The 12,797-nt window shown below is 42.2% G+C and overlaps 1 protein-coding gene across 1 annotated transcript in view; it reads left to right on the top strand.

The window, feature by feature from the left end:
• Nucleotides 1–12,561, top strand: part of cpxm2 (carboxypeptidase X (M14 family), member 2) — a 42,652-nt gene extending 30,091 nt beyond the window's left edge. The window contains exons 8-13 of the mRNA XM_055149932.1: nucleotides 3,956–4,135; nucleotides 7,727–7,893; nucleotides 8,851–8,981; nucleotides 9,757–9,896; nucleotides 10,265–10,364; nucleotides 12,260–12,561. Coding sequence (XP_055005907.1) covers nucleotides 3,956–4,135; nucleotides 7,727–7,893; nucleotides 8,851–8,981; nucleotides 9,757–9,896; nucleotides 10,265–10,364; nucleotides 12,260–12,561 — 1,020 coding nt within the window. The remainder of the gene's footprint in view (nucleotides 1–3,955; nucleotides 4,136–7,726; nucleotides 7,894–8,850; nucleotides 8,982–9,756; nucleotides 9,897–10,264; nucleotides 10,365–12,259) is intronic.
• Nucleotides 12,562–12,797: the final 236 nt, after the last annotated feature.

Raw genomic sequence — 12,797 nt, 5'->3', positions numbered from 1 at the left:
AAGGTGCACTCCTCTGCATTTGACCCATCTTTCAGTGTCTCTGGGTTATACTTGTCAGGAGCAGAGGAGCCCAACTCACAAATTTGAGCTCGTCTTGATCAGGAGCTGGGGTATTTTTTTAATTTTGGTTTTTGAGTGCAGTTTTGAACATCATATCATAATAAATCTAAGAAGTGCAAAGGCAGAAGTAAGAGGAGTAAGAGGGAGTAAGAAGTAAACTGACAATTTCAACAGATCTGAGCCTGGGTCATTTCTCTCTGATAAACTTTGTGAATATAAATAAACTGTAAAAAAAAAAAAAAAAAAAAAAAAAGCCAATTTTTGAATGCCTTTTTGAAACGAACAGATCTAAAAGGACAAAGCAGCCCAAAGTCCCATCAGTAGAATGTCCCATTTCATCACCAACCAAAACACTACAACTACTACAACAACTACTGCTACTACTACTACTACTACTAATAATAATAATAATACTAATACTAATACTGTAACTACTACTACTTCTGTTATTGCTGCTCCCTACAATTTTTGTTTATAATTTTTCCTTCTTGTTAAACATGAGCAGTAGATATGACTTAATAATCATTTGAAGACATGACCTTTATTTTAAAAAATACATATTTAAAGGAAAAGAAAGACAATTTTCCACGTAGAAAATGTTACTACGTACAATATTTTATGTACCGATGACAGGGATGCTTTTTTGTCACTACCACTTAAGTGATGTGTATGTGAGGAAATACTTAACCCCAAAATAATACTCACAATCACTCCATTGTGCAGTGTGGACATACTGTCAAACAATAACAGATTTTAAAACATACATGTAATAAAATACAGACTTTTTATAAGACGTTAGAACAGGATGTTGCAGGACAATAAACGACTATAGTTTAACCTGAGCTGGAGAACAGAATTTTATGGTGGATTTTGCTTTGTAACTGTCAGATTTAAGATTTGTTTACCTGATTTATTGTTCATATCTTTGTTAGGTATACGGTAAAGTCCCCATAGAGAAATTTAACCTCTGCATTTGGCCCATCCTTCAATGCTGCTGGGTCTATTCATGTAAAAAAAAAAAAAAAAAAAAAAAAAAAAAAAGGCACAAAGTTCAGCGTCTTCTCCACCAGTATAAATAAACAAAAGCTTCAGAAAGTGGTGCCATTATTCAACTCCAAAATGAGATCGTTTTCAGTGGAAATTACTTTAAAGCTGCATTGTGTAACTTTTCTGGTGTCAGATGCTTTTCTCCATGGACATATTACTACTTTCTATCTTCATGGAGACCAAACCAGACCAAGTTACAGGTCAAATCTGTGGAGAGGCGACCCCGCTCACAGTCAGAATGTTTTCAGTTATAAAACCACCTGTAATTGAATAAATCTAAGCTAGAGCTGTTTAATGTCACACTGTGGAACATTTCTGGCAGAGCAATGACATGTCCAGCAGCCGGTGAAGCACTAGAAAAGTTACACAGTGCACCTTTATGTCAAAAGATTCATTATGAGGAGTTTATGGAGACAGTCACAAATAAATAATAAAGTTCAACAATTGTGGATATAAGTTTGGTTTGTTGTGGAAAATGTTAAGTGATGAAAATAATTAATTTCTGAAGTCTTGTCAATTGCGAAGTACAGAAAGGTTTATTCTTTGTTGCAGCAGACAGGGACAGGACAGGGCCTCCCGGTGTCTCCAAGCAAATCTCTGTCCAGAGCATCTGAATATTTATACCAGAATGACAAAACATTATACATGAGCTGGTTTGAAATCAGGATTAACATGTGGCATTAAAACAGTCCAAGGTGTGGAGTATTTAAAGAGAGAGAACTGACAAACAGCTGCTGCTCTGATTATGTCTATGTGTAAATACTATTGACAAAACTAGAGATGAACAAGCAAGATGAAACTAAGGGGTTACTAAATGATTCTAAAGAAAAAATAAAATATTTTTCCATTACAAACTATTTCAGATAAATGTCTCAGAGACCTGGTTTAGTCCTGGTTTAGTCCTGGTTTTAGTCCTAGGTTTGTCCTGGATCAGACCTGGCACAGATCCTGATGTTGTTGGTTTGACACTCAGTACGTCCCACATAAAAACATGGGAACAGTTTCTCTTTGGGAATGTTTTTATGAGTGTAAATAAGAGACATGTCACTGAAGTCATAGAAGGAAACTGTCCCACTGTCACAGTCCAATTGGACTCGGACTTTCTGGGCTTGTTGTTTTAATTTCACTGTCCCATTACCAGTGTAGTATTTGTCTGTGATGAGCCTTAAATACCAACATCCAGACTGTGCAAAACGACTCCCTGTTTCCCTGTTGATTGACTCTTTAACGACACCTAGTGCCCAGAAACTGTAGTCCCCCACCTCCACGTCCCAGTGGTGCCTCCCAGAGCTGAAACCTTCAGAACCCAAAACTATAGAATATTTATAGAATCTCTCTGGATTCTTGGGGACCTGGAGAGGAGCGTCTGCTAATGTGAAAGAGGTCAGATTGTCCGACAGACTGAGACATGGATGTGCAGTGTTTGGGTCCAGAACCACAGGACTGTCCTGGACCATCTCTCCCATCTTCTTCCAGACTCTGTAGGGCAAATTTCCCAGGACTTTGGCCTGGTTTAGGAGCAGTCCAGGCCCCAGAGGAGGGAGGGGGTCTGGTGGCTCTGTGGTGCTCTGCGCTGGGCTGTAGGAGCGGAGGAAGTCCTCGGCTTTCTTCTCCAGCTGCTTCTCCAGCTCCTGGATGTTCTGCTCCAGAGAGGCCAGTGTCTCTGTGAGCCTGCCCAGCTGAGAGGCCATGTTCTGGGCTTGTCTGCTCTTCTCCTCCCTGAGCATGGAGAGCTGGAGCTCCTCCTCCTCCTTGAGGAACCTGTGTAAACGATCAAACTCTGCTCTGATGTTCCTCTCACAGAGCTCAGCCTGTCTGTGCACGTGCTGCTGTGTCTCTCTGTAGCTCTGCTCCAGAGTCTGGGCCTTTGCTCTGTGCCTCCTTAGATCCTCCACCTGAGACTGGAGCTGCTCCTTCAGGTCCCTCTCTGCCTGCTCCAGAGGCACCACCGTGTGCTCTCTGTGCTCAGAGAACTCACACACAGGACACAGAAGCCGGGCCTCGTCTGTGCAGAACAGAGGGGGCACCTCTGGGTGAGAGCTGCAGACTGCAGCTCTGTCCTGTGACTTCAGTTTGTCACTGAAAGAGACACACAACTTCTTTAAGGCAAAGTTTATAAGAGTACCATCTTTAGAAGACTTCCTCCTGCAGACGGGGCAGTTCTTGGTGTTGTTCTTGTCCCAGTATTCATGGAGACAGTTGGAGCAGAAGCTGTGGTTACAGCCCAGAGTCACCGGCTCTTTAAAGGTCTCCAGACACACAGCACAGGTCAGATAGTCCTCCACTGCTGCAAACTGCTCAGCCATCTCTGCTCTGGACTCACTCTGAGAAAACTCACAGTTTAAGTGAAGAGATCCAGGACGTCGAGGCAGGGTTAGCAGGATCATAACATAACAACATCATAAAGATTATTGCCTGATTCATGCGTCACATGCACAGCACCAGGGCGTGCGCTTAAAAGGACAGAGGGCAGCACAAAACCATTACCCAGTCTCACCTCTTTGTGCAGGTGACAGGTCGCCCAGGTCGAGCTATTATGTGGACTTTTAATATCGTGTGTGTATTGAGTAACTCATACTTTCAGATCAAATTAAAATATAAAATAACAATATGATTTGGGCTGTACTTGGTGGACTAAAGAAGAGAGTGAAGGGGGCGGGGTCTGGAGGAATGACAAACACTGTGATTGGTCTAATAATGTCCACTTCATACTCCACCTCTGTTATATTTCCAGCCACACCACACCTGCAGATTAACTAGAGACATCTGACCTGCCCCTACCTCAGTTTAATGCTACAGGGAGTTTGGAGGACGGGAAGGCGTCTGACATAATTCTGTGTTTTCCCAGGGTTCTGAGCTGAGCGGCTGGTCTCTGGGGCGCTGGAGTCAGGAGGGCATAGACATCCACCATAACTTCCCAGATCTGAACTCCATCTTATGGGAGGCTGAGGCAAAGAAGCTGGTCCCCCGGAGAGTCCCCAACCACCACCTGCCCATCCCCGACTGGTACCAGGAACGCAACGGCTCGGTCAGTGGTGGACACACAGCAACTGGTCCTTCTGTGTGTCCAATCAGAACCATTTTCTTACATACAGCATATTTAAGAATGTACTTTGCAATGATATCACGCTGGAGTGTCAGTTCTTCTTGATCAGATTTAGTAACAGAGCTTCAGACAGAGCAGTACCTCCAGTTAGCTTCAACCTCCAGAGAATGTAGTTGGCATCAGCTGCAAAGTATCAATATTGTGAAGGACGATGTCACTGTGACACTTGTATTAAAAAGAGACAGAGAAGTTTAACTCTAATAAGATTATAAGTGTGAAAGAAGGTTGTGATCAGCAGTTAGTGAGAAATACACACTGGTAATCCGAGTTATGATAGATTATTATTACGTTATTTACATATTCGATACAATTTGTAGTTAAACATAAGATTCTGAATGATATTTGTCTCTTGTTTTATGAAAAGTAAAGCTAGAAATGAGCTGTGAAAGTTGTCGTTTGGACCCAGAAGTGACGTCATCATTTAACAATCTCATAGTTATATTTATTTATTTTGAACATGTGTCTTCAACATATATAATGCATCCTGACAATCTAGGTGAAAAAGCAGAAAACAAAACAAACAAACAAACAAGAACACATACAGTACATACACACATATACATACATAAATATAGCCATCTCAGACAAGAAAATACTATCCACCAGCATTCTGACCAGAACTGAAGAAGCAGCTTGGATGAGCTGCGAAACATCTTCAACCAAACTAACTTTTGTCCAGTCGACAAACTGAATTTTCTCCTCAACATGCCCCAGTTTTGTCAATCAGCTGACGAGAAGAACAACTGGAGAATTCAATTATCACTGATGCAATTCCACCCCCAAACTCTTGGCGGCAGAAGACCTATACAGCTTAATGGGAGAAGAAAGCATGGATCTATTAAAATAACTCGAGGGTGTTGTTGCTTGTAGCTGCCTCCAGTTGACGTAGTGACACTCATTGGTACTTCAGCGGAAAAAAATCTCCTGGGCCGAGAAAGGATTTTTCTCCTAGAGCGCAATGTAATCACAAACTAGGGTGACCAACGTTCGTTTTTCCCCGGACATGTCTGTTTTTTGTCCTGGGAGTCTGTTTTTTTTTTGTTTTTTTTTAAGTGATGGAAATGTCCAGGTTTTCATTTCCTTTCATTGGGGCCATTAAACTGAGCGTCTCTTGTCGCTCTCTGTAACTCAAAAGGAGCAAGCAGACACAAACAGTCGGTCAATCTGCAACATACCGAAGCACAAATGCGTATTTAACAATGACTTGAACAAGAAATTTTCCATTTTCCTTCCCGGTCAGGGCAAGTGGGAGACCATGTGCACAGGTTGCGAGGTGAGAGCAGCTCAATGTCGAGGCCCCACCCCTGGTAAGGTGTCCAGGTTTTCACAAATGGAAAAATGGTCACCCTATTCCAAACCGCTCGTGTTCGGCTGACAGGGACCTACAACTTTCAAAAATGTCGGATTTTTCTCAGCTCAAAACCCTTCAGTTGTCTTAAATAACACTTTATAATCAATAGCTCCGGCTCTACTGTAGCTCCTCTCACTTTGATTAGTCAAAGTGATCACGTGATACACGAGACCGCGCTCCGTGTGCGCGCTCATGTGCATTGGCTTGTGCTTGCAGGAGAAAAGAGCGCGACTGCACATGCTCAATAGGCCCACAGCCACCAGAAGTACCTCACCGGGCTAAAGTTGAATCTGGAATCATGCGCCATTGAGTTCGGCCCATCAACTTGAATGGGCGGCCATTCTGAAACCCCGGGGCTTGGAAGAAACAGACCTGTGGAGGACTTTTTTTTTTTTTACTGACTATGCTTGAAACGCTTGAACATTACCATTCACAGAGTTGGATTCCATACTTTACTGCTTCATAATGTTTCATTTGTGTTTGAAAAGAGGTACTGGAGGACTGTCCGTACTGAATTAATAGTGTGTGCTTGGTTATTCCCTGTACTTGGCCTCTGACTGAACATGTGGCCCCTTAAAAGCCCCTGTTTCAGAAAAATTCTGCCTTATAAGCTCCCAGCCCTCTAATAGTAATACTAATAAGAAAGAAAAACAACACACACACAAAAAAAGACTCCTGTTTGTTCCATTAGCTGGTACCCTTCCATATATTTGCTCCATAGACTGTATATGTATAAATGAACATGGCTAATGTACATTTTTATACGCCACATTCCATATAGGAAGTGAGCAGTGGTTCCTTTGAGCTCTGGTTGCAATTGGTCGAAAAATTGTAACTGCAGCTGTCAGACTCTTCATTCTGACCTTAAAATGTTTGTATTAACCCGTTTACAAGATGTTGGGGTTTTAATCTTGCTATTTTGTCCCTACATCAAGATATGAGCATTAACTGTCCACTGTCGTCCATCTGAAATTAAAACATTATCAAATTATATAACCCAGTCCTTTTTGTGTTTTTCTCACACTATAAACAAACTCCCTGTTATCCGCTGTGTTCCGGCGTCTCCTCCGGGTTATTTTGGGAGAGCGTGGTCTATTTGTGACGCAGACTTTGGTGCTATTTTTATCTCCAGTCCAGAGTCCAGAGAGGCTGCAGTGAGTCATGCTTCAGCCCAGAATAGAAGTCTGATCCTGGGATCCCCTAAGACAGACGGCCTGAGAAAGATCCTCTGATACAAGAAACATGGTCCCAGAGATGGAGGAAAGAAGATGAAGAAACTGTAGTATTATTAGAAGTAGTAGTATTAGTATTAGTAGTATTGGTAGTGGTGGTAGTGGTGGTAGTGGTGGTAGTGGTAGTAGTAGTAGTAGTGGTAGTGGCTGGTAGTAGTAGTAGTGTAGTGGTAGTAGTTGTAGTAACAGTAGTAGTTATAGTAGTAGTAGTGGTAGTGGTGGTAGTGGTGGTAGTGGTAGTAGTGGTAGTAGTAGTAGTAATGGTAGTGGCTGGTAGTAGTAGTAGTAGTGGTAGTGGTGGTGATAATAGTAGTTGTAGTAACAGTAGTAGTTGTAGTAGTAGTAGTGGTAGTGGTAGTTATAGTAGTAGTAGTAGAAGTAGTAGTAGTAGCGATAGTAGGGCTATAATAGTTGTAGTAGTAATGGTAGTAGCGATAGTGGTGGTGGTAATAGTAGTAGTAACAGTAGTAGCAGTAATGGTAGTGGTAGTAGTAGTAGTAGTAGTAGTAACAGTAGTAGTTGTAGTAGTAATGGTAGTGGTAGTAGTAGTAGTAACAGTGGTAGTAGTAGTAGTAGGAGTAGGTGCGATAGTGGTGCTATAATAGTTGTAGTAGTAATGGTAGTGGTAGTAATAGTAGTACTAACATTAGGAGTGGTAGTGGTGGTGGTAGTAGTAGTAGTAGTAGTAGTACTAGGTGCGGTAATGGTGCTATAATAGTTGTAGTAACGGTAGTAGTGATAGTGATGATGGTAGTAGTAACAGTAGTAGTGGTAGTGGTGATGGTAGTAGTAGTAGTAACAGTAGTAGCAGTAGTGGTGGTAATAGTAGTAGTATTAACTGATTATTGTTATTTGTATAATTGAAAAAACAAAATAAAACTATAAATATTTCTTTTTGTAAAGACTGTGCCTTCTCCTCCTGTCCTCTAGGTGGCAGTGGAGACACGAGCCCTGATCTCGTGGATGGAGAAGTTCCCATTCGTCCTCGGGGGAAACCTCCAGGGGGGGGAGCTGGTGGTCACCTTCCCCTACGACAAGACTCGATCTGTGGGTGTGATACGCAAGGCCAGCCCCTCCCCCGACGACCACGTGTTCAGGTGATATACTACTACTACTACTACTACTACTACTACTACTACAGGCTACTACTATTATTACTATTACTACTACTACAACTAATACGACAACTACTAATACTACTAGTACTACTGCTGCTATTACTACTACAGCTGCTACGACTACAACAACTGCTACTACTACTACGTACTACTACTACTACTACTACTACTACTACTACTACTACTACTACTACTACTACTACTACTGCTACTACTACTACTACTACTTACTACTACATTACTATGACTACAGCAACTACTGCTACTACTACTACTATTACTACTACAGCTACTACGACTACTACTACTACTACTGCTACTTCTGCAACTGCTACTGCTACTACTACTACTACTACTACTGCCACACACTACTACTACTACTACTAGTATTACTACTGCTACAGCTACTGCAACAACTACTTCTACAACTGCTACTGTTACTACTGCTATTACTACTGCTACTACTACTACTACTGCTACTACTACTACTGCTATTGCTACTATTACTACTACTACAGCTACTACTATTACTACCACTTCTTCTACTGCTACTACTATTACTGCAACTGCTGCTACTTTTCATATTACTAGTTCGTTTGCGACTAGTACCAACAATCTGTTACTCTAACACCGACTATTAATAAAATGAAATACTCCAGACCTTCCAGAGGAAATCCTTTGTCAGAATGAACCACCACAACCAAAACACCAGAGCGGAGGAAGAACCAGGCCTTTCCTGTTGTGTTTACATGGCGTCCCCTGGAGGCTGCTGAGATACTGCAGGAAACAAACAGCTCTGACACAGATCTGCTGACCCTTTCTGACCAGTACTACAACTACTACGAATACTACTACTGCTCTTACTAATACTACTACCTCCTCTATAGTTAGCACATTGAGTATAGTACTTTTCTGTGTTGTACATTTCTGTCTCAGGTGGTTGGCGTTCTCGTACGCGTCCACACATCGCCTCATGACGGCGGCTCAGAGGAGGGTCTGTCACACCGAGGACTTCGCCAAAGAGGACGGCGCCATCAACGGGGCGGCCTGGCACACTGCACCCGGGAGTGAGTACGACAAACACACACTGTCTACTTTACTGGAGATGTAAAGGTGCACTACGGAACTTTTTCTGTGTAGGATCTGCCACTTGCTGTTAATCCTTTCCTTGAATTTTCCAGAGTAGGGCATTAACTTATCTACCATAGAGACGGCACCAGGCCAAGTTACAGGTCCCACATGGAGAAGAAAGAATGCGTGTTTTTTTTTTTTTTTTTTTTTTACATAGTTGAATGTAAATGCAAATGAGCCCAACTAGAGGCATTTGGTGCAATTTTAACATTTGTGTGTTTTATTTTGAAGGCATGAATGACTTCAATTACTTATTATATATCTGTATGTGTTTTATTTTGAAGGGATGAATGACTTCAATTACTTGTTATATATTTTGTATTTTATTTTGAAGGGATGATTGACTTCAGTTACCTATTACATATTTTGTATTTTATTTTGAAGACATACATGACTTCATTCACCTGTTACCTATCTGTGTGTGTGTGTGTTTTATTTTGAAGACATGATTTACTTCAGTTACCTGTTACATATTTTGTATTTTATTTTGAAGGCATGAATGACTTCAGTTATTTGTTGTATATTTGTGTCCTTTATTTTGAAAGCATGAATGACTTCAATTATTTGTTGTATATTTGTGTCCTTTATTTTGAAGGCGTGCATGACTTCAATTACCTGTTATATATTTTGTATTTTTATTTTGAAGACATGAATGACTTCAGTTACCTGTTATATATTTTGTATTTCATATTTGTGTGTTTTATTTTGAAGGCATGAATGACTTCAGTTACCTGCACACAAACTGTTTCGAGCTCTCCATGTTCGTGGGCTGTGATAAGTTTCCTCACGAGAGCGAGTTACCGGAGGAATGGGAGAACAACAGGGAGGCTCTGCTCGTCTTCATGGAACAGGTACTGCACATAATACACGTTTAACCCAAAATAAAACAGTTAATCCTTCAGCTGGGTACTCCTGATCTCACAACTGGCAAATCAGAAACATAAATCAACAACAACACCATAAACGTATGCACACAAAATTACAGTGTATCTCTACTGGGACAAAATATTTCTACTTTATCACTAAAGAAAGTTGGAAAGCAGCATAATTTAATCTGCATACAACAAAATATCATCAGCATCGCCATGTTTGTTTTGGGCGCTTCACCTTTGACTTCACCCAAGCCAGAATGCTGCTCTGTGATTGGTCCAGTGGGTCTGATCCGCAGAGTTCATGTCACTTTTGATGTGGTGTAACTGTGATGCTGCTCCGCCTTCAGGTGCACAGAGGAATCAAAGGAGTGGTCAAAGATCTTCAGGGTCGACCCATCGCCAACGCAACCATCTCTGTGGAGGGCATCTACCACGACGTCAAGACAGGTACAGCCAATCAGAGAGGGGCTACGACCAATCAAAACTTGTACAGCCGAACAGAGAGAGAGGTTTAGGCCAATTAGAACAGGTTTAGCGAATCGGAGAGGGTTAGGACTCATCTCTAAATATTACTACTTAACTGTATATGGAGTTTTAAAAGCAGTATCTACTGTTCATGCCAGTCAATTAGTCCATTACTAGTGAAGAAATAATTGTTATTTTTCTGTACTATGATGAGATTTGAGCTGTAGAACCTCTATCACACCATAGATACAAACTACTTTACTACAATTTTCATAAAAAGAACATGGCAAAAGGAGAAATTCAGTTTATCTACTGGAGAAAATTTTATTTTGGTCGAATACGTTTCGCAGCTCATCCAAGTTGCCTCTTGATCCTTCCTTGAACTGAAATAGAGGACTCAGACTTCATTTGTCTCCTATTTACAACTCAGTCCTCAAACCTAAATCAAAACAAAGAGAACAATAGCTGTAGTCAGGTCAGGTCCAGAGGTGTGAAAGCTCCATTATGACTCTGAATGATTCTCCTAATATGATCCACACTCAGTGCAATTCAATAGACCTTACTAACAAATAGAAACTGTAAACAAGTACATGTGTTAGTTTCAGAGTAGTTTCATTGTAATTAGCTCCTCCCTTCAGGCAGATATAAGTAAGGCTGCGTTCAGACTGCAGCCTGAAGTGACCCAAATCCAATTTTTTGGCCTCTATGTGACCTGTATCCGATCTTTTAATGACAGTCTGAACCACACAGATCTGATTTTTTCAAATGTGACCCAGGCCACTTGGATATGTGGTCTTGAAACCGATACATATCTGATCTTTTGACATGCGACTTCAGTCTGAACGGCCAAAGCGCATTCATCCACCTACACGTTATCAACAAGCCACAAACGTCACTATTCTGCGCAGAAGTAGGCAAAAATTGTCGATGAACTCCGTGTCACTGAAGCGAAGCACATCACCACTCACCACTCTTGGCTCCGTCTCCACATCCACACGTTCCTTTCAACGGACGTTGCTGCCGCTGTCCCACAAAACACCACGGCCAAAAACCTCGTCCTTCTCCTTCTCAATCTCCTCCTTAAAACAAGTAAGTTGTTCATGTTCTTGCTCCTGTACGAGTGAAACTTTAAAATCTCCAGGTGCTCAATGCTCGCGTCCATGTTTGGACAACTTCCGTAAACACAGAGCACGCTCACTGCGGTTGATGTCGTCGTGTCTCCAGTGCACATACGGGACACTTTCGGGCCATTTAACGTTCACACAGGGGATCACATACAAGTCGCACTTTATTGGAAATGTGAATGACCTCGCAAAAAACATCGGATTTCACAAAAAAATCGGAATTGAGCGTTAAGCCCTGCAGTCTGAACGTAGCCCAAGTGTTTGACAGAATCTGACCAGAAATGAAGAAGCAGCTTGGATGAGCTGCAAAATGGATTAAACCAAATAAACTTTTATCCAGGTGACAAATTTTATTTCTCCTTTTGCCATGGATTCTACTAGCTTGATTCATCAGCCGGTTTCACTTCATGGAAACCGTCTGACCTCACAGCATTAGGATTCATTCGCTCGACAGTAGGCGGGTGCTTTTTTTATTTAACCAGTCGCTGCTATTTGGTCGAGATGTATGTAATGCTCCGCTAATGGGGTTAACTGTTATATCAAGCTATTCCCAAATCCCGTAGGAAGAAGAGAAGGGCAATAACGTCTGTTCCCTTGATGAAATTCACCAAACATTCAGTAGTACCCGCCTACCGTCGAGCGATCAAATCCTAAAGCTGCGAAGTCAGATGGTTTCCACGAAGTGAAACCGGCTCATGAATGAAGCTAGAGGAATACAGTGAATACTGACAAACCTCTCTCACCTCTCCTCAGCCGCAGACGGAGATTACTGGCGTCTGCTGAACCCGGGGGAGTACCGCGTGTGGGCCCGGGCGGTGGGCTTCGCGTCCAGCTCTCGCAGGTGTGAGGTGGGCTACGACCCCAAACCCACGCCCTGCCACTTCACCCTCACCAGGACCAACCTGTCGCGCATCCGGGAGATCATGGAGCGCTTCAACAAGCAGCCCATCCGACTCAAGCACCTGCACGTACCACGCGGCGACGGGCCAATCAGAGCCAGGCACCCGGAACACAGACCAATCAGGGAGAGGGAGAGGAGGGAGGGGCGGGACTAGGATCAGCCGGATCTGATCTAAGAACAGGAATAATTTAAAAGATCCATGTCACGCCGTGTTCTGATCTGTGTCATAATGTCGTTTCATCATCACAAACAGAACTGGAGCTGTGTTTTGTTTCGTTCACACATGTTTAGCACAGAAATCCTCAAATAGAAAACACTCAGTTCCACCTTGTGATGTGATGTGGTGATACAGGAAGTGCTCCATTGTGTTTTTAAACTCCACATACCTTC

The sequence above is a fragment of the Boleophthalmus pectinirostris genome, unplaced genomic scaffold (genome assembly GCF_026225935.1).
Source record: "Boleophthalmus pectinirostris isolate CB_2022bp ecotype Guang Dong unplaced genomic scaffold, ASM2622593v1 HiC_scaffold_14, whole genome shotgun sequence".
Taxonomy (NCBI): Eukaryota; Metazoa; Chordata; class Actinopteri; order Gobiiformes; family Gobiidae; genus Boleophthalmus; species Boleophthalmus pectinirostris.
This window is presented reverse-complemented; position numbering and strand designations above follow the sequence as displayed.